The 21621-nt window shown below is 42.0% G+C and overlaps 1 protein-coding gene across 2 annotated transcripts in view; it reads right to left on the reverse strand.

The window, feature by feature from the left end:
* GRID1 (glutamate ionotropic receptor delta type subunit 1) overlaps positions 1 to 21621 on the reverse strand; it is a 1896881-nt gene that overhangs the window by 338455 nt on the left and 1536805 nt on the right. For both annotated transcript variants that reach the window (XM_073685862.1, XM_073685863.1), the window contains exon 9: positions 16232 to 16333. In XM_073685862.1, the coding sequence (XP_073541963.1) occupies positions 16232 to 16333 (102 nt within the window). The remainder of the gene's footprint in view (positions 1 to 16231; positions 16334 to 21621) is intronic.

Raw genomic sequence — 21621 nt, forward strand, 5'->3', positions numbered from 1 at the left:
GGTCACAGCTTTATTAACTCTTTATACTCATTCCATTAGAAAGACATTTAATTTCTAAAATAATTCAGCTTGTTGCAGCATGCCCTGGGTCTCCACTCCGGCAACTTGGCCAACAAGTGTAACTCTCCAACATGTCCTTTCTATTTCCAGGCCACGGAGGATCCTGCGTACTCGTATGCAGGACTCTGACCCCCACCCATCACTCTTAACGCTTGTTCCACTCCGTCCTGGAGTTCTGACAGGAATATGTCCAGTCCAATATCCATTAAGTGAACACCGTCGGGCCGTATGAGGCCTGCTTTATCTCCTTCCAGTTGTCGGTGTCGTACCACTACACCGCCTCTGTCTCTTCTAAATTTTGCCATCCGAATATTTATTACCCGCCTTGTCCGTTCGATGGCCGTGATGTCTCGTGCACCTTGCCATACCGCTATCGGCACAATCTCTGACCATACTATAGCTAGTTTTGTGAAAAATTCTCTGAAGCGCTCAGTGTCTAGTTTCATTATTGCCATTAGTTATGCACTCTTGTGATGACCTAGGTTGTTTCCCCCGGCCTGTATAACTAAGATGACCAGACATCTTGCCTCTCTCCCTACCCTGATTACCTCCATTAGTACCTGTGGCCATAGCAGGCCTCTAATACCTCTCCAGTTGAAATATGTGTTATGAAACTCTAATTTCCTCCCGCCTGGGCGGACTTTCGCCCTTTAATCTGCCCAATATATATACGAGTGGCCTATCACCCACACTGTTGGCTTAGCGTCACCTGTAAAAGAAACAAACCACGTTAGGATAACAAGTCCGGTCTTTTGTATCTTGCCAAACACGTGGATCACCATCTCTCTATCCTCTGAACTTCCGTTTCTGACAGTCCTGCTCTTGCTGCTTCTGTGGCCGCGCCTATGCGGAATGAGTATGTCCCGTAATCTTTGGGGTGGTTCCCTGCCGATGTTATGCATTTATTAAATATAGCTTGGAACTGGTATCTTGATAATGGCGTCCCATCAATGTGTGATAGGAACAAATTACTTTATGATCTAATGGTTAGATATGGTTTTACTATTGTTACCCGACTCAGTGTACCGTTTGTGGGTTGTAGAAGTACCCAAGTGCCCCTGCCGCTGGAAGCATTTTCGATTTGTGTATGCATAGACGTATTGCATTATTGCCTATGACTACGTCCTGGTGTAATAAGCCTCCACTGGTGCTAATTTTGGATTGAGGGACTAATTCGCTTATGCATAGCGCCCCGAAGAAGGCGATCACAAATGCAGTAGACAGTAGTGTTGCTTCAAATTGTGAGTGTCATGTTAATGGTGTTAGGGATATGATGTGAGAAATCAGTTTTAGTGACACGGGACGGGACGTCTACACTCCTGACTTGGCTGACCCCTTTTCCACCCTTTTATGGATTGTCTGATGATGAATCTTTGTCACATCTCCCCAATTCAGTAGTTGGAAGTGAAATGCTACTCCGGTCAGACACCGCTGTGCTGACGCCCCTGATATGCCCCTCATCATTAGCTGGTGGAGAAATTCTATGGTGACTTGTGATCTGGCTTGTTCACATTGGTCAACCCGTCTGCCTGCTACTAATCGTGTCCACTCTTCCCATGCCTTACCGTATGCTTGCCACGTCAACGGGGCAACTGACGCTCTGATTAATGGCATCAACTATTCGCCACTAGATCCCATAGGGAAGGTGGGCAACTGTTGTCCCGATGGGTGGGCATTGTGGAAGAGCTCTGTGAAAATCTGCCAATTGAATTGCTATAAAGCGTTAGCAGCAGCTTTAGACCCCTCAGCATAGTGGCTAGCGCGGACCCATACATTGTGTTTTAGGCACAGGAATGCTAGCCTGGGTAGTAGGCCTAGCAATGGGAGAGACGATGATGCCATCTTATTAATGCAGTGCGCTAAGCTGTTTTTTTTTTGTTATGAAGCGTATATTTTTGTAAGCCAGGAGCGCGCCCCATATTTCTATTGCTACCACTATTGGGAAGAAAAATTATTTTCAGGGCTAGATGCAGCGAAAAATTATTATTAATTGAAAAGCTGGTGGAGCTTGGTATAGATGGCCTAATACAATGAGACCCACACACTGCTAGAAGGCCAAATATTTTTTCACAGTTAGATGCAGAAAAAAATTATATTCAGTTTGCAACCTGATGGAGGTCAGTATAGATGGACTAATAGAACAAGTCCCACACACTGCTAGAAGGCCAAATATTTTTTCAGAGGTAGATGCAGACAAAAAATTATTTTGAATTTGCAACCTGATGGAGGTCAGTATAGATGACTAATAGAACAAGTCCCACACACTGCTAGATGGCCAAATATTTTTTCAGAGGTAGATGCAGAAAAATATTATATTCAGTTTGCAACCTGATGGAGGTCAGTAGAGATGGACTAATAGAACAAGTCCCACACACAGATAGAAGGCCAAATATTTTTTTAGAGCTAGATGCAGACAAAAATATATTCAGTTTGCAACCTGATGGAGGTCTGTATAGATGGATTAATAGAACAAGTCCCACACACAGCTAGAAGCCCAATATTTTTTCAGAGGTAGATGCAGAAAAAAATATATTCAGTTTGCAACCTGATGGAGGTCAGTATGGATGGACTAATACAACAAGTCCCACACACAGCTAGAAGCCCAATATTTTTTCAGAGGTAGATGCAGAAAAAAATATATTCAGTTTGTAACCTGATGGAGGTCTGTATAGATGGATTAATAGAACAAGTCCCACACACAGCTAGAAGCCCAATATTTTTTCAGAGGTAGATGCAGAAAAAAATATATTCAGTTTGCAACCTGATGGAGGTCTGTATAGATGGATTAATAGAACAAGTCCCACACACAGCTAGAAGCCCAATATTTTTTCAGAGGTAGATGCAGAAAAAAATATATTCAGTTTGCAACCTGATGGAGGTCAGTATAGATGGACTAATACAACAAGTCCCACACACAGCTAGAAGCCCAATATTTTTTCAGAGGTAGATGCAGAAAAAAATATATTCAGTTTGCAACCTGATGGAGGTCTGTATAGATGGATTAATAGAACAAGTCCCACACACAGCTAGAAGCCCAATATTTTTTCAGAGGTAGTTGCAGAAAAAAATATATTCAGTTTGCAACCTGATGGAGGTCTGTATAGATGGATTATTAGAACAAGTCCCACACACAGCTAGAAGCCCAATATTTTTTTGAGGTAGATGCAGAAAAAAATATATTCAGTTTGCAACCTGATGGAGGTCTGTATAGATGGATTAATAGAACAAGTCCCACACACAGCTAGAAGCCCAATATTTTTTCAGAGCTAGATGCAGAAAAAAATTATATTCAATTTGCAACCTGATGGAGGTCAGTATAGATGGACTAATAGAATGATGCTATGCCCAAAAGATTTTACTTCACTAGGTGCAGTAAAAAAATTGGTATTCTATACACAGGTGGTATATCTTGCAACACAGATAGGCTACTCCACTGACTAACACACTCTGCAATAGGCCAAAAAGGATTAGCTTTGCTAGATTCAGCCAAATGCTGTGAAAAAAACTTGCACAGCACTGGCACAGACCTGCCTGGCAAAAACTGATAGGAACTGATGTAACCTAGTCCTGAAAAGGACTCCAATTACAATTAGTCTTTACTCCCACAATCTATCTATTTAAGAGCACAGACCTGCCTGATAAAAGTCGTAGGAAATGCTGTAACCTAGTCCTTAAAAGGACTGCAATCACAACTATTCCCTACTCCCAAGCTATCTGTAGATTTGTGCGAAAATTGGCTTGAAATTAACAAGGTATAGCGCACACAGCAACAGCGGTGCCGTCTAACACGCAGCTGCAGCAGTGAGAAAATGGTGGCGACGGGGAAAATGGCTTGGTCTTATAGGGCAAGGACATGTGACATACACTGCCAATGACACATGCCCTTGCTTGTGTGAAAAAAAGCACTTCGCTCCGTGTGTGCGCTGCTGATAGGCTGACAGATTGCACCTCCCCACTGCAAATGCGGGAAAGAGAAAAAAAAATGGAGATCTTCATTGTTCCTGCAGAGATCCATCCCCTGCCCCTCCCCCCACCCCGCTGTACACTCAAACTGCGTATTAACATTAATTTTCATCATTACTGAGAAAAAATCCAGTTATGATTTTGGTGCACGAACAGTTATCGAACATAACCTCGAACAGCCGAATTTTTCTCAAATTGTTCGTGTTCGCCGAACGGCTCGAACACCGCCCAAAACAGCTCGAATTTGAGATTGGCGAACAGTTCGAGTAGAACAACGCTCATCTCTATTTGTTAACCAAAATCAGGAATGTAACAATCAGAGGAAAAGTATAATAGAAATACATGCACCCACTCCTGGTTTTGGCTTACAAATATTGATGTAAAATACTGACCAAATACTGAATGTGGGAACGCGGCCTTAAACATGAAAAAAAATATGTCTGAATGAGCCCTAATAGTGAAGCTCCCTATGTTCATGCTTGCAATGGAAACTAAATGGTTAAACGGGTACTCTTGGGAAGTAAAAATTATTCTAATGGCCATGGTTTCACAAACAATAAGTTTGACATGAATAGTGATGTTTGCAACCCTAACAGTACTTGCAATTCAGTGTTACACAGGAGCTGCTCCTCACTGCTCCCACTCCCTTCTGGGACAATACATCACAGATCAGGGGTCGTGGAATGCTCTCAAATTCAAGAAGCAGCTAACCCCCTGATATTGTTTCCTTTCCTATAGTCCAAGATGAGCGGGCATGGTGGGGTGTGGCCTGCTACCGGTTTCAAGTAGCAGCCAGCCCCTTGATAATGTCTAGTTCACTGCAATCTGAAATGAGGGGGTGTGGCGGGGGCATGGCCTGCTCCTGGCTTCTAGTAGCAGTGAGCCTACTGATAATATGTCCTTCACTGCAGGGATACTAGTAGGGAGCAGGCCATGCCACCCCACATTGCCTTGTACTGCAGTAAATGAGACATTTTCAGGGGACTGTCTGCTACTAAAAGCTGTGAGCTGGTCATGTCACCCCATGCTGCCTCATTTCAGACTGCATTGAAGGAGACATTATCAGGGGGCTGATTGCTACTTAAATCTGGGAGCAGACTACGCCCCCTCATCTTCGTACTGCAACAAAGGAGAAATTATTTGGGGGCTGGCTGATATTAGAAGCCGGGAGCAGGCAACACCACCACATGCCCGCAGTGTCACATTGCAGTGAAGGAGACATTTGCATGGGGCAGGATGCAACTAGAAGCAGGGAGCAGACCACCTCACCTGATCTGTGATGTAATGCCACCGAAGGAATAGGAAGCAACGTGGAGCAGCTCCAGCTTCACACTGAATTGCGGTTGCTGTGAGGGTTACAAACCACACTATCCATGTTAACTTTATTGTTCATGAAGGCATGGCCATTACAATAATTTTTTATCTCCCCGGAGTTCCTCTTTAACTCATATGCATAACCAATATAGTGCACCAGAAATAAAATCAAGTAACATTCCCAGTTATTACTCATATAACATTATTCAGTGACCAAATACAGATCATCCCTATAAAAATACGAAACAGAATGATAACAGTAGGAAGATGGAGCCGAACAGAAATAGGGAAGATAAAGTTAGATTTACTAGCTCAAAATGTAAAAAAAATCTTTAAATGATTGTACAAAGATTGGAATTGTTACGTAGCACCCATGCTGTCATAGTAGAGCAGTGCAATACTTGTGGGTCACTGGGATGTCTTTTTTCTTTTAATGGAGGCTTGTGTGCCTCCAAAAGGGCAATCAAGACAGTGCCCTGTTAGCAGGAGCACCTATAGGCATGGGCCTCCTGTGCCTTTAGAAGAAATAACCTATTGATCTATTAATCTGTCATGTTTCCAGTATTGAGTTTTGAAAGGATTTTCCCACACAATAGCAGGCTGCACTATGTCCTGTAAAACTGATTTTTTTCCCTACATGATTTGAAAACAAGCATTTTGATTTTTATTTGACCGTAGCAAGGTAATTGGGTGAACATGTACCAACTGTAAATTTAGGGAAAATCTTTAAGGCCTCCCCATAGAAAACAGTTTTTTGGTGCTTAAATAGAGGAAATAAGTAAAATCAGCTACACAAACTTAAGAACAAAGGATATATAAAAGGTTACCTATGTCTATATTATTCTTGTGTACAGTATATCTAATTGTACCAAGGATAAAAGGGATTAATTATAGAAAAATACATTAACTGTATAGACAAAAGTATTGGCTCATTTAGACATTACACCTACAGGAGTTTTATGACATCTTATTTTAAATCTACTGTCATTAACCACTTCATGACATATGAAGTACATGTACATCATATGTCATGTCCCCCCTAACCCTCATCTTTCCTGGCAGATGATGACTTCCCTTATCATGTGCCTTTAACAGCTGTTGGTAGAATGGAGCTCTGCCGTCAGCTGTTAACCTGTTAAATCCCGCTGTTAATCTCTGACAGCGGCATTTAACATGCATCGGCAGTGAAGCGCGTCATTCCATGCGCCCATTGGTGCACCCGTGATGTGATCGCAGGTTGCCGATGGGTTGCCATGATAGGCAGGGGTCTGCTTATTACCTTCGTGCTTGTCATGACAATCCTCTTGTGAAATCCAGCCTGTAGCTGGTGTTTATAAGGGATCATGATTTTAGCTATACATAGCAGTACTGATGCAGTGCTACGTATAGCACAAGCAATCAAACGATCACAGTTTCAAATCCCCTAAGGGCACTATTAAATTCAGTAAAAAGTAAAAAAAAAAAAGGTTTTTAAAAATGTGGAAAAAATAAAAAAGCACAAGTTCCCGCTTTAAAAATAAAACAATTATTTTCCCCATTAAAAATAAAACAATTCAACACCCCCCACAAATTTGGTATCACTGCTTTTGTAAAAGTCTAATCTATCAAAATATAAAATAAATTAATCTAATCATCTGATCACTCATTAATCTGGCAGCCGCAACATTGCAATAAAATGCAATGAAGGGCACTAAAAACATTTGTATTTATCTAAAAATTATATCAGTTAAAACGTCAGCTTAGGGATCAAATAGCCATCACACTGCTCTATATCATGAAAATTGAAAGCGTTATGGGTCTCGGAAAATGGCAAGACAAATTTACAAATTTCCAAAATTCTGCTCACAACTTAAATAAAAAAAAGTATATACATGTTTGGTATCTGTGTAATCATACTGACCAGCAGAATCATATTGCTAGGTCAGTTTTATCATATAGTGAACATGGTAAATAAACCCATCCTCCAACTATTGTGAAATTGCACTTGTTGTGCAATTTCAACGCACTTGGAATTTTTCCCTTCTTTCTAGTGAATCACATGATAAAATGAATGATGTAGGGGCAGAAACCCTGATTCCAGGAATGTGTCACTTACAGGGCTGCTTGTTGCAGTTTCAATATAATCTGTTTTTTACCAGCAAGAGGTTATCACTAGAGGACTAGTTGTCTTGTGCCATGTAATCCTCCTCCTCTGTGTAACTTCTCCTCAAAATCTGAGTAGCAGTTTTCTGCCTATGCACAGTTTACACAGAAAGCTGCCAATTGGTAGTGTGTGTGGAGTGATACAGATCTCAGCAGCAATGTATACACAGACTTAATCAAAATGACAGCAAACAGACTGGTAAGTGACACATTGCTGGAATCATGGTCAGTGTTCTTTCGCTACATCATGTTGCTCTAATATTACATAGCAAAAATCTAATGACAGATTCCCGTTAATCTCTCTGGAGCAGCTACTCTGATTCCAGTGTCTCTGTTTATTTCTGTAAAAAGATTGCAAACTTCTGTCAAAACTACTTCAATACACTCTTCCTGTTTGCGAAAAGACCATCCAAGAGAAGAGGGTGAGTATTTCAGACTACCAAAGTTCTTAAAGTAGTATGGGAATCTGGCAACTATTTTACAGAAACAGTGAGAAATCTAGAAATAGGAGGAATCAAAAGCAAAAAACTGGTGAATAATAAAAAGGGCCCCACAATATATCCATGACATTTCAGAAAATATAACTTTTATCGGAAACTGTAAGGCTATGTTCCCGCAGTGAGCTTTTGGTTCATTTTTGATGCTGCATATTTTTGCTGCTTCAAAATCACAGCATTTTACAGTTCCAGGAAAGCAGATGGGATTTATAGAAATCTCATGCCCACTGTGCTTTTATTTTACTCAGCTGCTGTAGTTTTGGTGTTTCCAATCCACAGCAGGACAATTTCTCTTGCAGATACGCTGAGGTTTCTTTGGAACTTTTCCCCATAGACTTGCAGTAGATGCTCAAAATCCGCATGTAAAAATGCACATGCGTTCTTAGTGCATTTCCAAAGCGGAAACGCATCAAAAACGCATGTAATTCACACCTAAGTACATCAATAAAGTTGTGTCAAAGTCAAATACTAGGAAGTATCTAAATAAAACAGCTTTACTTAAAGTATGACACAACAAAAAGAGATAAAAACCTCAGCATCAAGAAGACGATAAAAATTCATGTTAAGAAAAAGCACACAAAAACTCAATGAAAAAACGCTAGTAACCTAATTTGAATAATAGGTAAAAAAAATGGTGCAGAAATTCTGCAGCATCAAAAGCTCACCAAAAGCTCATTGTGGGAAAGTATCCTAAAGCATAAAATATCAAACATAAATTGGTAAAATAGGAATTTTGATCACACACACTCATATACAGTGCGGCCAAAAGTATTGGCACCCCTGCAATTCTGTCAGATAATACTCAGTTTCTTCCTGAAAATGATTGCAATCACAAATTCTTTGGTATTATTCTCTCCATTTAATTTGCTTGCAAGGAAAAAGCACAAAAGAGAATGAAGCAAAAATCAAATCATTGATCATTTCACACAAAACTCCAAAAAATGGCCGGACAAAAGTATTGGCACCCTCAGCCTAATACTTGGTTGCACAACCTTTAGCCACAATAACTGCGAACAACCGCTTCTGGTAACCATCAATGAGTTTCTTACAAAGCTCTGCTGGAATTGTAGACCATTCTTCTTTGGCAAACTGTTCCAGGTCCCTGATATTTGAAGGGTGCCTTCTCCAAACTGCCATTTTGAGATCTCTCCACAGGTGTTCTATGGGATTCAGGTCTGGACTCATTGCTGGCCACCTTAGAAGTCTCCAGTGCTTTCTCTAAAACCATTTTATAGTGCTTTTGGAAGTGTGTTTTGGGTCATTGTCCTGCTGGAAGACCCATGACCTCTTACGGAGACCCAGCTTTCTCACACTGGGCCCTACATTATGCTGCAAAATTTGTTGGTAGTCTTCAGACTTCATAATGCCATGCACACGGTCAAGCAGTCTAGTGCCAGAGGCAGCAAAGCAACCGCAAAACATCAGGGAACCTCCGCCATGTTTGACTGTAGGGACCGTGTTCTTTTCTTTGAATGCCTCTTTTTTTTTCCTGTACACTCTATGTTGATGCTTTTTTCCAAAAAGTTCTACTTTTGTCTCATCTGACCAGAGAACATTCTTCCAAAATGTTTTAGGCTTTCTCAGGTAAGTTTTGGCAAACTCCAGCCTGGCTTTTTTATGTCTCGGGGTAAGAAGTGGGGTCTTCCTGGGTATCCTACCATACAGTCCCTTTTCATTCAGATGCCGACGGATAGTACGGGTTGACACTGTTGTATCCTCGGACTGCAGGGCAGCTTGAACTTGTTTGGATGTTAGTCGAGGTTCTTTATCCACCATCCGCACAATCTTGCGTTGAAATCTCTCGTCAATTTTTCTTTTCCGTCCACATCTAGGGAGGTTAGCCACGGTGCCATGGGCTTTAAACTTCTTGATGACACTGCGCATGGAAGACACAGGAACATTCAGGTCTTTGGAGATGGACTTGTAGCCTTGAGATTGCTCATGCTTCCTCACAATTTGGTTTCTCAAGTCCTCAGACAGTTCTTTGGTCTTCTTTCTTTTCTCCATGCTCAATGTGGTACACACAAGGACACAGGACAGAGGTTGAGTCAACTTTAATCCATGTTAACTGGCTGCAAGTGTGATTTAGTAATTGCCAACACCTGTTAGGTGCCACAGGTAAGTTACAGGTGCTGTTAATTACACGAATTAGAGAAGCATCACATGATTTTTCAAAGAGTGCCAATACTTTTGTCCACCCCCTTTTTTAGGTTTGGTGTGGAATTATATCCAATTTGGCTTTAGGACAATTCTTTTTGTGTTTTTTTAATTGAAGACAAATTAAATGAAGAGAATAATACCAAAGAATTTGTGATTGAAATCATTTTCAGGAAGAAACTGAGTATTATCTGACAGAATTGCAGGAGTGCCAACACTTTTGGCCAGCACTGTAAGTCTATGAGCGTGTAAAACATGTGACAGAACTCAGATGTTACATGACAATGGAGAAGATGGAGAAATTAAGTTCTCAATCATCTGCACACCAGTACTTTGATTCTTGGATGCAAGAGAATTGGATCGCACTAAGATGACACTTGACTCAAACTCTGATAAGAGTTTGAGCCGAGTGTCATTAGCATAATCAATCCCATTCTCTCAATCCCATTGGAACACAAATGGAAATACCCAGCCACCTACCCACAGGCCCAAACACTAAATGGGCACATTTCCAGATTGCTTGCCTTGGAAATGTTGCCATTTAGGCTTGTGGACACTGAGGCTTTCTGCAACCTATTGGCTGTGACCATCCCTTGGTACTTGGTCTCTAGCCGCCACTATTTTTTCCGGTGTGCAGTCCCCGCATTACACCTGCACATGTCCCATAACATCACCCATGCCATGACCAACACTCTTATTTGGAAGGTCCACTTAACCACAGACACGTGGACAAGATGTGGTGGTGGACGATGAAGTCACTGACCCAACCTGGCAAGGTGACATGTATAGCAAGGACAGTAGCACAGAGGGGGGGGGAGGCATAGCACCACAATAGGCAGGAACAAGCAGTGGGGTGGCCACAGACACAAGGCTGGCAACTGTCCGGAACACCAACACGAGGGAAGTTGCCAGTCTAACTGTTAGGTCTTTCAGAGTCTGGCTCAGTTTTAAAGCCTGTCCAGTTAACCTTAAAAAGGCCATTTTTAACATTTTCATCTTCAGCAGGGGCAGCAAAAATACCAGCCTGACCACCACTAGCATGCTCAGGCATATGACAGCAAAACACCTGACTAGTTGGGCCAAATGGCAGTGTCCAGAAACAGTGTCTGCGGGTGACACCACTGCCAATTCTGATGTTGTGCGTGCACACCAATCCCCTGTCCAAGGCGCAGGCAAAGATGCCTCTCTTCCTTCACCTATCATTGCACACTTGCAATCACCACCATCAGGTACCATGTCCTTGTCCCATTGCAGTGTTTAGTTGCCCCTTTCCCAGTCCTTTGAACTCAAGCGCAAATAAGCAGCCAACCGCCCACAGGCCACAGCACTAAACTGCCACATTTCTCAAAAGCTTGCACTTGAAATGGTGCCTTTTAGGCATGTGAAGACGGAATCTTTCCGCAACCTCATGGAGGCGGCCATCCCTTGGTACTCGGTACCTAGCCGCCACTATTTCTCCCGGTGTGCCGTCCTCACCTTACACAAGCACATGTCCCAAAACATTAGCCGTGCCCTCAACAACCCAGTTACTGGGAAGGTCCATCTAACCATGGAAACGTGGACAAGTGCTTATGGGCAGGGATGGTACATCTCGCTGATGGCACACTGGGTTAATACAGTGGAAGTCGAGACCCAGTCAGACCCTGGGATGGAACACGTCCTCCCGACACCAAGGATTGCGGGCCCTGGGTCAATCAGGGTTGCCCCACATTCTACGGCTTCTGCACCTCCTCCTCCTCCTCCTCAGCCTCCATCCCCGAAATGACCACATCAGTCGGAAGCTGGAAGCACTACATCACTGCCTCGGCCAAGCGGCAACAGGCTGTGCTGAAGCTAATATGCTTAGGGGACAAACCACACACCTCTGCAGAGTTGTTGACAGCTGTAAAAGAGCAGGCAGATCTGTGGCTGTCACCCCTTAACCTACAGCCAGGCATGGTCGTGTGTGACAATGGATGGAACCTGGTGGCAACCGAGAAGCTAGGCAAGCTCGCATATGTAACATGCCTGGCCCATGTGCTCAACCTAGTGGTTCAGCGGTTTTTCAAAACCTACCCAGATATGCCTGAGCTGCTTGTGAAATACGCCGTGAGTGTGCCCATTTCCGAAAGCCACAGCTTCTGCCGCCTTGCTGTGCTTCAGAAGCATTTGCAGCTTCCAGCCCACCGACTGGTGTGCGATGTCACCACACATTGGAAATCAGCCTTGCATAAGTTGAGAAGGATTTGTGAGCAGCAGAGGGCAGTTGTTGAGTACCAGCTTTAACACGCCCATAGGTATTCAGGTCAGTCTCCACACATAACAGCTGATGAGTGGTAATGGGTGTCTGACATCTGTGCCGTCCTCCAAAACTTTGAGGACTCCTGCAAGATTTTTAATAAGGACCTTCTCTACATCTCTTCAAAGGAGTTTTGAAATGCATCCAATTTTTTTGGCAGCCCTTTGATAGGCTGGTACGCGGGAGAAGGGCGTCCTCGTGGCGTCCGGTAAGGCCCTTTGCTGCTGGTCAGTAACTGTCAGTATTCAGGTTCTGTTCTAGGGATTCTAAGTGTGGTTTCTGTGTTTCTGCTCATGTTCTGCTAAGCCATGCCCTCTTTCGGTCATGTGCCGCTGAGCCATGCCCCCTTGCGGTCATGTGCAGCTAAGCCAAGCCCTCTTGCGGTCATGTGCCGCTAAGCCACACCCCCTGCTGTCTGGCACAGCATGGTTGGCTGTCCTTGGGGGCTGGGGGTGTCTCTAGTGTATTTAAGGGCTCCATGGGCTCCTCCCCGGTGCCTAGTCTATCCCTTGCCAACCTGGGGTGAGGTCTCTGGCAGTTAATGCAGTGTGTGTGAGTCGTTGTCAAGGGTTCCTGCTGTGTGCTCCCTAGTCATCCTAGCCATCAATTTGGGCTAGGGGAATGCTGTGAGCAGCACGCTCTATCATGTCGGTTCACCGGTTGGTGTCCTCGCTACCAATCCAGCATTCCAGGTCTCCACCATTGTGTGTGTAGTCACACTGCCACTTTTACACCCATGTGTTGGGTGCTGCAGAGATCCTCCTCCTCTTTAGGAACTTAGGTACCAGGCCTATCCTGGCCTGCAGCTATCTGCTGCTCTATACGCCGCCATCGAGTGCTCAGGCATTTCTTGCTGCCAAATCCTTCCTGCACTGCACTGTGGTGTCTTGCAGTGCAGAAGTTTATTAGTTTAGTTTCCATAGTGTTGCTAACTTCCAGCATAGTACCTTGTTTAGTTACTGCTTGTGTGTGCACTTAACACACTAGTTTATTTCTTTCTCTGTGCTTAGCTGAACATTCCTCTGGGACTCAGCTGCTGTGGCTCCTCTGCAGTTTGATGGACCCCAATGTGTCCTTTAAGTTTTATTTTATTTTATTAAAGAACACGCCAGAATAACACCCTTGCAGTAACTGCATGGGCATTACCACTATAGGAGACCCTCTCCTTAATAATGGGAACATTTTTTTTAATGAGGACCTTCTCTACATCTCTTCAAAGGGTTATTGTAGTGCATCCAATTTTTTGGCAGCCCTTGCAGTCACAGCATGGGCATTACCACTATAAGAGACCTACTCCTTAATAATGGTAACAATTTTTTAATGAAGACCTCCTCTAAATCTCCTCAAAGGGGTATTGAAGTGCCTCCAAATTTTTGGCAGGCTTGCAGTCACTGCATGGGCATTACCGCTATAGGAGTCCCAATCCTTAATAATGGGAACAATTTTTTCAATGAGGCCCTCCTCTACATCTTTTCAAAGGGGTATTGGAGTGCGTCTTAATATTTGGCAGTCCTTGCAGTCACTGCATACGCAATAACAGTATAGGATACCCACTCCTTAATAATGGGAACAACAAAGCATAGTCGGCTGATGGCCCTCTAACAATAGTGAGGGACGACTGCTGGCCCTCTAACAATAGTAAGGGCCACCTCATGGCCTTGTAAAAATAGGCACTGTGACTTTAACAGTCCCTCCTTCATAAAAGAAACAGGATGTGTCTGATCATGTCTCACACACCACATGGCCAGATAAGATAGTAAGATGTGTAAAATTACATTTACCATTGAATGTATTTTTCACCATTGAAAGCACTGCAAAAGTGCAAAAACACTTAAAAAAAGCTACGTGTGAACATAGGCCAAGGTGTGGAGGAGAATTTTTGTTTTTGGTTACATATTTTGCTTTATATGCAAGTCATTACCCTGGAAAGAATGTTCCTTAACATTTTTCCTGGAAAATGCACTTTGGCTTTGATTTTGTATGTTTTATTGTGAGTCCATAAAAGTGGAGTAATCCTCTGACAACATTGTTCACAGCAGTGATCTGGGAGTCAGAGATGCTTCCAAGGGTCTTCCCCATGCTGTTCTCACATCATTTGAGCACTGTTTCCATCGATTTGGCCAATTTATATGCCCCCTCCAGACATCGGGGGGGGCTTCCGGAAATATACTCGAGTTTCCCACTGACTTACATTGGCCTGATAGCTTGGGTCAAGCACCCGAGCATTATGATTTGCTTGATCCGATCAACAAGCACCCGAGCATTTTAGTGCTCGCTCATCATTACTGATTACTGGTTGTTCACCCTTCTCTAACCACGCCACAAGGAGACCTTTCCATCTCTCCTTCCTGCGACAGGAAGGGCTAGTAAATGGTACAACTACAGAAGGCCCTACTCGAACAAAGAGTACAAAAATTCCCATCTGACAACGCTGGCTGCAGATGTCATAGATCCTTGGGCAACGAAGGAGGAGAGATGAGGGAGGCACACACCAGGTCCATCAGAGCTAGGGTAACACTATCAAAGGTCTGGGATAGTTTCATTAGACCCTCCCAGCACCCAGGCCAGGTTGCTCGGGGTAGTCTGACAAGGAGGGAAAAGGTTGTGAAGATGGTGAAGGAGTACCTAGCCAACCATACCAGCATCCTCCATGATTCCTCTGTGCCTTAAAACTATTTGGTATCGGAGCTGCTGACCTGCTCTGCTGCTAGCGTTTCGTCACAGCCGGTTTTTAGTGCCGCCTGGGGCATAATAACTGATAGGCTCATCCGACTGTCAACTGAAAATGCTGACAGGCTGACTCTTTTCAAAATGAATAAGGCCTGGATTGGCCCAGATTTCTCAACCCCACCAGATGACAACTGCGGTACCTAAAGGATCAAAAAGTTGCTTTTTTCTGGTGTATTCCATGATGTAAAAGGTTCATGGTTTCTTTTTTTCTTGTCTTTCTCCACCATGTCAACAGGGTCATCATTCAGCCCTCTCTCCAAATTTTTAGAGGGTCATCATGTGGCTCCCACTCATAATTTATAGAGGGTCAACAAGTAGTCCTCCCTCATAATTTTTAGAGGTTAAACAGGCAGCCCTCACTCCAAATTTTTAGAGGGTCATAATGCAGCCCTAAGATAAAAACAAAATGAGTATAATGCCTGCTGTAAGTAAGCAAATAGTGATAGTACATATAAATAACATAAGGTACTTATACTAAATACTAGAGGAAAGTACTATCCTGATTGGGGTACACCTTGTCAGGGTGGGATAGCGTTAACCTTTTTTTGATCAAAAGCATTATTTACTAAGTAACCTATATTATTTATATGTACTATCACTATTTTACTTACAGCAGGGTATGTGTTCATTTTGTTCCACTTTATTACAACGTAAAGAATGAGCAGGTATTATATATGCAAATTGCTTCTTCAGAGGGGAAAACGACGAGAACTCTTGTGCCACCTACTGGAAGTAGAAATCCTAAAAGTCAATATCGACCTTTTAACAACCTTGCCACATGACTTTAGATAAAAAAATAAACTAGAATCTCAATTTGCAGACACAATGTTTTTGCTTGTTACTCCTCATATTTATATAGCTACATAGATAGTAAGATTGGAAAAAGACATTTGTCTATTAAGTCCAAATGAGGAATGGGAAAAAAATAGGAAGGTGTAAAGGTACATCCATAGTGCATGATTAATAAATACAATTTATACTGAATCTATTTGCAAATAAAAACCACACACATATCAAACTACTCAGTTACTCCTGCTCTATAATATATTGCTACAGGTCAGATTATGTTTTAACATTTTCAGAAGCATACCAAGATGGTCACTACTTTCAGCGTTAATCCTTGCAGGTCGTTATCAAGTCGTTTTTCTTGTAAGCTTCCATTTAGGCCTCGTAAAGAATCCCAGGATGCCAGCTAAAACAATAGCAAAAAACAATTATTAGAATAAAAAGAAAAGTTTTCTTGAAAATAGTCTTAATAAAAAGGTATTTAATGACATGTCAATAGGACATAATAATATACTTTTCATACAGTTCTGCTCACTGAGCCTGCCCCTCACTCGCATCTCAGACTAAAGCCTTTTGTGAATGGCTGTATTATGGATTTGTGTTGTATAGATCTGCCATAAAGCAGCCGCAGAAATCTATAAACACTATAACTATATGCATCTGACTGGTATGTATGAGTTTGTTTTATACTAAACTTGTAGAAAAAAAAAATGCATGTCCCATCACGTGGTATTATATAACAATTTAATTGGAAAGCATTACTTGTAGGGAAGAATACAACAATGTACAGTGAGACCAAACAATGGCCACGAGAGTGTCTACAGCATATTAAATCCATCCTGTAAGGATTCTGTCTGCCACAAGACATGCTCCATGTACATGCGGTCTAAGACTGTCTCATGTTGTATTCCTAGACTCCTATCAGCTAGAGACCTTTTATTCATGTTTTATAAAATTTACAATCACTATTTTGAGGAGGAAATATAAATAGGAATAGACTCCCTGTTTCCCAAACTATTGACACAAAAAAAAATATATTCAATATATCACATCTAGTGATGAGCGAATGTGCTAACCACTGCTCGGTACTCGCCCGAGCATCTCACTGCCCAATGAACATGCAGGGATTGCTTGCCACACACTGTAATGCCTTAGCCATGTTGGTTGTGGCATTACAGTGATTGGCTGGCCGCACAGCATCATCAGGTGTATATTAGACCGGGCACCGCCATGCTCGTCACAGTCTACTCTGGAATCAGGGAGGGAGAGGTACTGCTGCGTCAGGGAGAGATTTGCTTGTTTAAAGTTAGTATAGGTATTCACAACATATATCTATAAAATCCATGTGAAGTAACAGTCCTTCTGAGGACTAATCCAGCTGCATATAATTAGTGGTGACAGCAGAAATTAGGCAGGCAGTGTATGTGGCAGACTGCATCACAAGAGGCTCCATTCCAGTTCTGTCTGCTGCTTCTGTTACTGATATTTCTACAAATAGCCCCAGGTATCAGGGGCCAGGGATAATTAATTTTTGATCTTAATCCTGATTATTTGGTTAAAAAGCAATCCAGATAACACTGTTTTTCTGCTCCATTTGCTTGTTGCCACAGCAGAATTCAGACAGATTTTTTTCCATATTACAGCGATAAAAATTTGTATTGAACGTGGAAAATATTGGCCTCCATTTAAATTTTGTTGCAGTGTGTTAGTGAAGTTATTGACACGAGGTCACTGTGAAAAATAGTAACCTACAGGCCAGCTATTTAAAACTGTGGATTTTCATTACACGTATCACATATAAGTGTGCTCCAAATTCAGGCATTTTAGGCCTCTATTTAAATTTTGTTGCAGTGTGTCAGTGAAGTTATTGACATAAGGTCGCTGTGAAAAATAGTAACCTACAGGCCAGCTATTTAAAACTGTGATTTTCCGTCACACGTATCACATATACAGTACGTGTGCTCCAAATTCAGGCATTTCAGGCCTCCATTTAAATTTTGTTGCAGTGTGTCAGTGAAGTTATTGACACGAGGTCGCCATGAAAAATAGTAACCTAGAGGCCAGCTATTTAAAACTATGGTTTTCAGTCACACATATCACATATAAGTGTGCTCCAAATTCCGTCAATTCAGGCATACATTTAAATTTTGTTGCAGCGTGTCAGTAAAGTTATTGACACGAGGTCCCTCTGAAAAATAGTAACCTACAGGCCAGCTATTTAAAACTGTGTTTTTCCGTCACCGTATCACATATCACTGCCGTTCAAATCCAGCCATTTGTAGTGAACATGGAAAATATTGTCCTCCATTTAAAATGGGCAAGACACGTGGCAAGGAACGGGTAAGTGGACGTGATGGTGATGATAGTGCATGCAGAAGACGAAGCCAAGGCCGTGGGCAAGCTGAAATTGTGCCACAACAAACACCCACATCTTCTCGCTCGACCTTCCTGTCCCAATTAATAGGGGACCGCAGAACACCACTATTGAACACAGAGCAGTGTGAAAAGGTTATTGGTTGGATCGCAGATAATGCTTCCAGTCACTTAGCCACCACCACCACCCTGTCTTCCACACGGTCAAGTCTCAGAAGCTAAGAGTCTGGACTGCATATTACTCACCCTGATCCTCCTTCCTCCCACCATGCCAAGTGCCAGAGACAATTGATCCCACATTTGGACACTCTGAAGAGCTGTTCACTTTTCCATTTATAGATCCAGTTGAAGCAGGGCAAGAGGAGATCTCATGTAGCGATGCCCAAATATTTGAGCAGCCACGGTCACATGAAGGTGACGGTGGGAAATTGTCACAAGAGGTGGATGATGATGAGACACAATTGTCAGAAAGTCAGGAGGAGTACCAGGGTGTGGAAGTGGAAGATGAGGTGGTGGGCGATGAAGTCACTGACCCAACCTGGCAAGGTGACATGCAAAGCGAGGACAACAGCACACAGGGGGAGGGAGGCGTTGTGCCACAACAGGCAAGAACAAGCAGTGTGGTGGCCCTGCCGCTAGCGTTTTGTCAGAGCGGGATTTTAGTGCCGCCGGTGGAATTATAACCAATACGTGCATTCGCCTGTTAACTGAAAATGCTGACAGGTTGACACTTATAAAAATGACCAAGGGCTAGACTAGGCCAGACTTCTAAACACCACCGAATGATAGCAGCATAACATAAACTCAAATGTGGTGTCTTTTATGGAGGAGGTCTAACTCTATTCCCATGCACCTCTGTCTTCACACCCAGACATGGGTATAGGCTTCCTGATTTTGTCCATTTGCTCTTGTCCTCCTCCTTCTCTGCATCCTCATCCTCCACCACCATATCACCACCATATGTACCATATCAACATATCTACGTATCTTGCAAGTGGCATTGGAGTTCCTCCAAATTTTTGGCAGTTGTTACTTCACTGCATAGACAAACACTATGGGAGACCCACTTCCTAATAATTGGAACATTGCTTTTAGGAGGCTCTCTGACCTCTACATCTCTTGCAAGGGGCATTGGAGTTCCTCCAAATTTTTGTCAGCCATTGCTTCACTGCATACTCAATAACAGTATAGGAGATCCACTCCTTAATAATGGGAACCACAAAGCATAGCCGACTGATGGTTCTCTAACAATAGCGAGGGCCAACTGCAGGCCCTTTAAGAATAGTAAGGGCCACCTGATGGCCCTATAAAAATAGGCTTTGTAGCTTTCAGAGTCCCTCCATCATAAATGAAACAGGATGTGTCTGATGATATGTCACACACCACATGGCCAGATAAGGTTGTAAAATGTTAAAATGACATTTCCCGGTGAATCCATTTGTCTTCGTTGAAAGCAATGCAAAAGTGCATCAAAAATGCTATGTGTGAACATAGCCCAAGGTATGGAGGAGCATTTTTGTTTTTGGTTATTTTTTTGCCTTCTGTACAAGTCATTACCCTGGAAAGTATGTTCTTTAACTTGTTTCCCAGGAAAATCCATTTTGATTTAGATTTTGCATGTTTTATTGTGAGTCCGTAAAAGTGGCGTAATACCTCTGACAACATTATTGACAGCAGTGACCTGGGAGTCAGAAATGCTTCGAAGGGTCTTCCCCATACTGTTCTGATGTCACTAGAGCATTCCAATATGCTCGATCCGTGCAATGAGTACCAGAGCATTTTAGTGCTCGCTCATCACTAATCACATCTAGTTCACTAAGAGGAAAAACTTTGGCTTTGACACAACTTTATTGATTCATATGGATTACATGCATTTTTAGTGCACTTCCACAGCAGAAAAAACAATACAAACTCATGCAGATTTTCATCTAATCTAATGCTATGGGGAAAATCTACACATATAACTCAGCATACTTGTAGGATAAATTGACATGTTGTGAACCGTCAGTTTAGATAGTGTTAAAAAAAAGCCCAGTAGGCATGAGGTTTCTACAAATCCCATCAGCTTTGCTGGAACTGCAAGACACTGTGATTTTTTGTGTAGCAAAAATATGCAGCATCAAAAGCTCACAATAAAACTCATGTGGGTATTTTACCTAAGGGAGAATATAACCATAATTCATCATTCAACAGAAAATAAAATTATTATGTATCATGAAAACAATAGGTCATTCCAAGAATGGGAAGATACCACCATTGTATGTATGTCCTACTGTAGTATGATTTATCAAAAACATGGGAAGTACAGTACTAGCACAATAAGGATAACATTACATACCGAGGAGAAATGCTACTTAATATACTATTTAGTATATTTAGGTGTGGAGGGAAACCTTCATTTTTTTATGTTTTTAAAGGCTTTTTCTTATAAAAGAGACAATTACGTTTTTACTACAAAACAATATAATGACAAATGTTCTTTCTTTTTTTCTGCCCTTTAAATGCAAATTGCAACAAATATTAAATCATAACTTAATCCCTATTTCCATTTTTCTGAAACCCCTCTGACTGAAATGATACAGCTGTCATATCTTTATGGGCTGGAAAAGCACCTTCCTAACTGCAAACAGAATATTATATAAATCCCCTATTTTTTGCACAAAGACAAGCAATGCTGAGCAAAACAGTCCATCAAAAAGGAAACAAAAATGTCAAGATAATTTTATGGTTTTCTGTATTTCAATTCAACCGTAAATTCACAGTATGCCTTTCATTGCAGGAATGGGAATATCCACCATTGATCAAAAATAAAAGGTACCTAACAAGTGCAGAGAGGAGGAGAGATAGGAAATAATACAATTCTTTACTTGAAAGCCTTCATCTAAATCCCGTTGTTCCAGATCACTTTTTTACGCATAAATCTGTGAAGTTTAGGCTATCAATTGTTTGTTTGCTATGATGTGATTTGCTTGTATGGGCTATCTTTTAACTGTTGATTTCCTTTGTACATTACTTCTCAAATAACTCATTTCCAGCACTAGTAAGAAAAAGTGCTGCCTTTCTTTGATAAGGCAGCCATGGATCACACATTTTGTGAAAATCAAGAATTTCCAGCACTGTTCCATCACAATCGGAGGTAGATATGGGTTTCATGGCTTTTCAAACTTTTCACATGAAACGGCTCAATGTCCGAATAGCTGATTGTAGAATACTTTCACAAGTCATTGGTTTAAGAAGAAACATTTGCTGGAAATACTTCTGTGGAGTTTGAGTTGATTTTCAAACTCTGGATGTTGATGGCTTGGTGCAATAAAAAGTTAT

This window comes from Phyllobates terribilis, unplaced genomic scaffold, assembly GCF_046119375.1.
Source record: "Phyllobates terribilis strain yellow unplaced genomic scaffold, ASM4611937v1 Scaffold_5__5_contigs__length_657084704, whole genome shotgun sequence".
NCBI lineage: Eukaryota > Metazoa > Chordata > Amphibia > Anura > Dendrobatidae > Phyllobates > Phyllobates terribilis.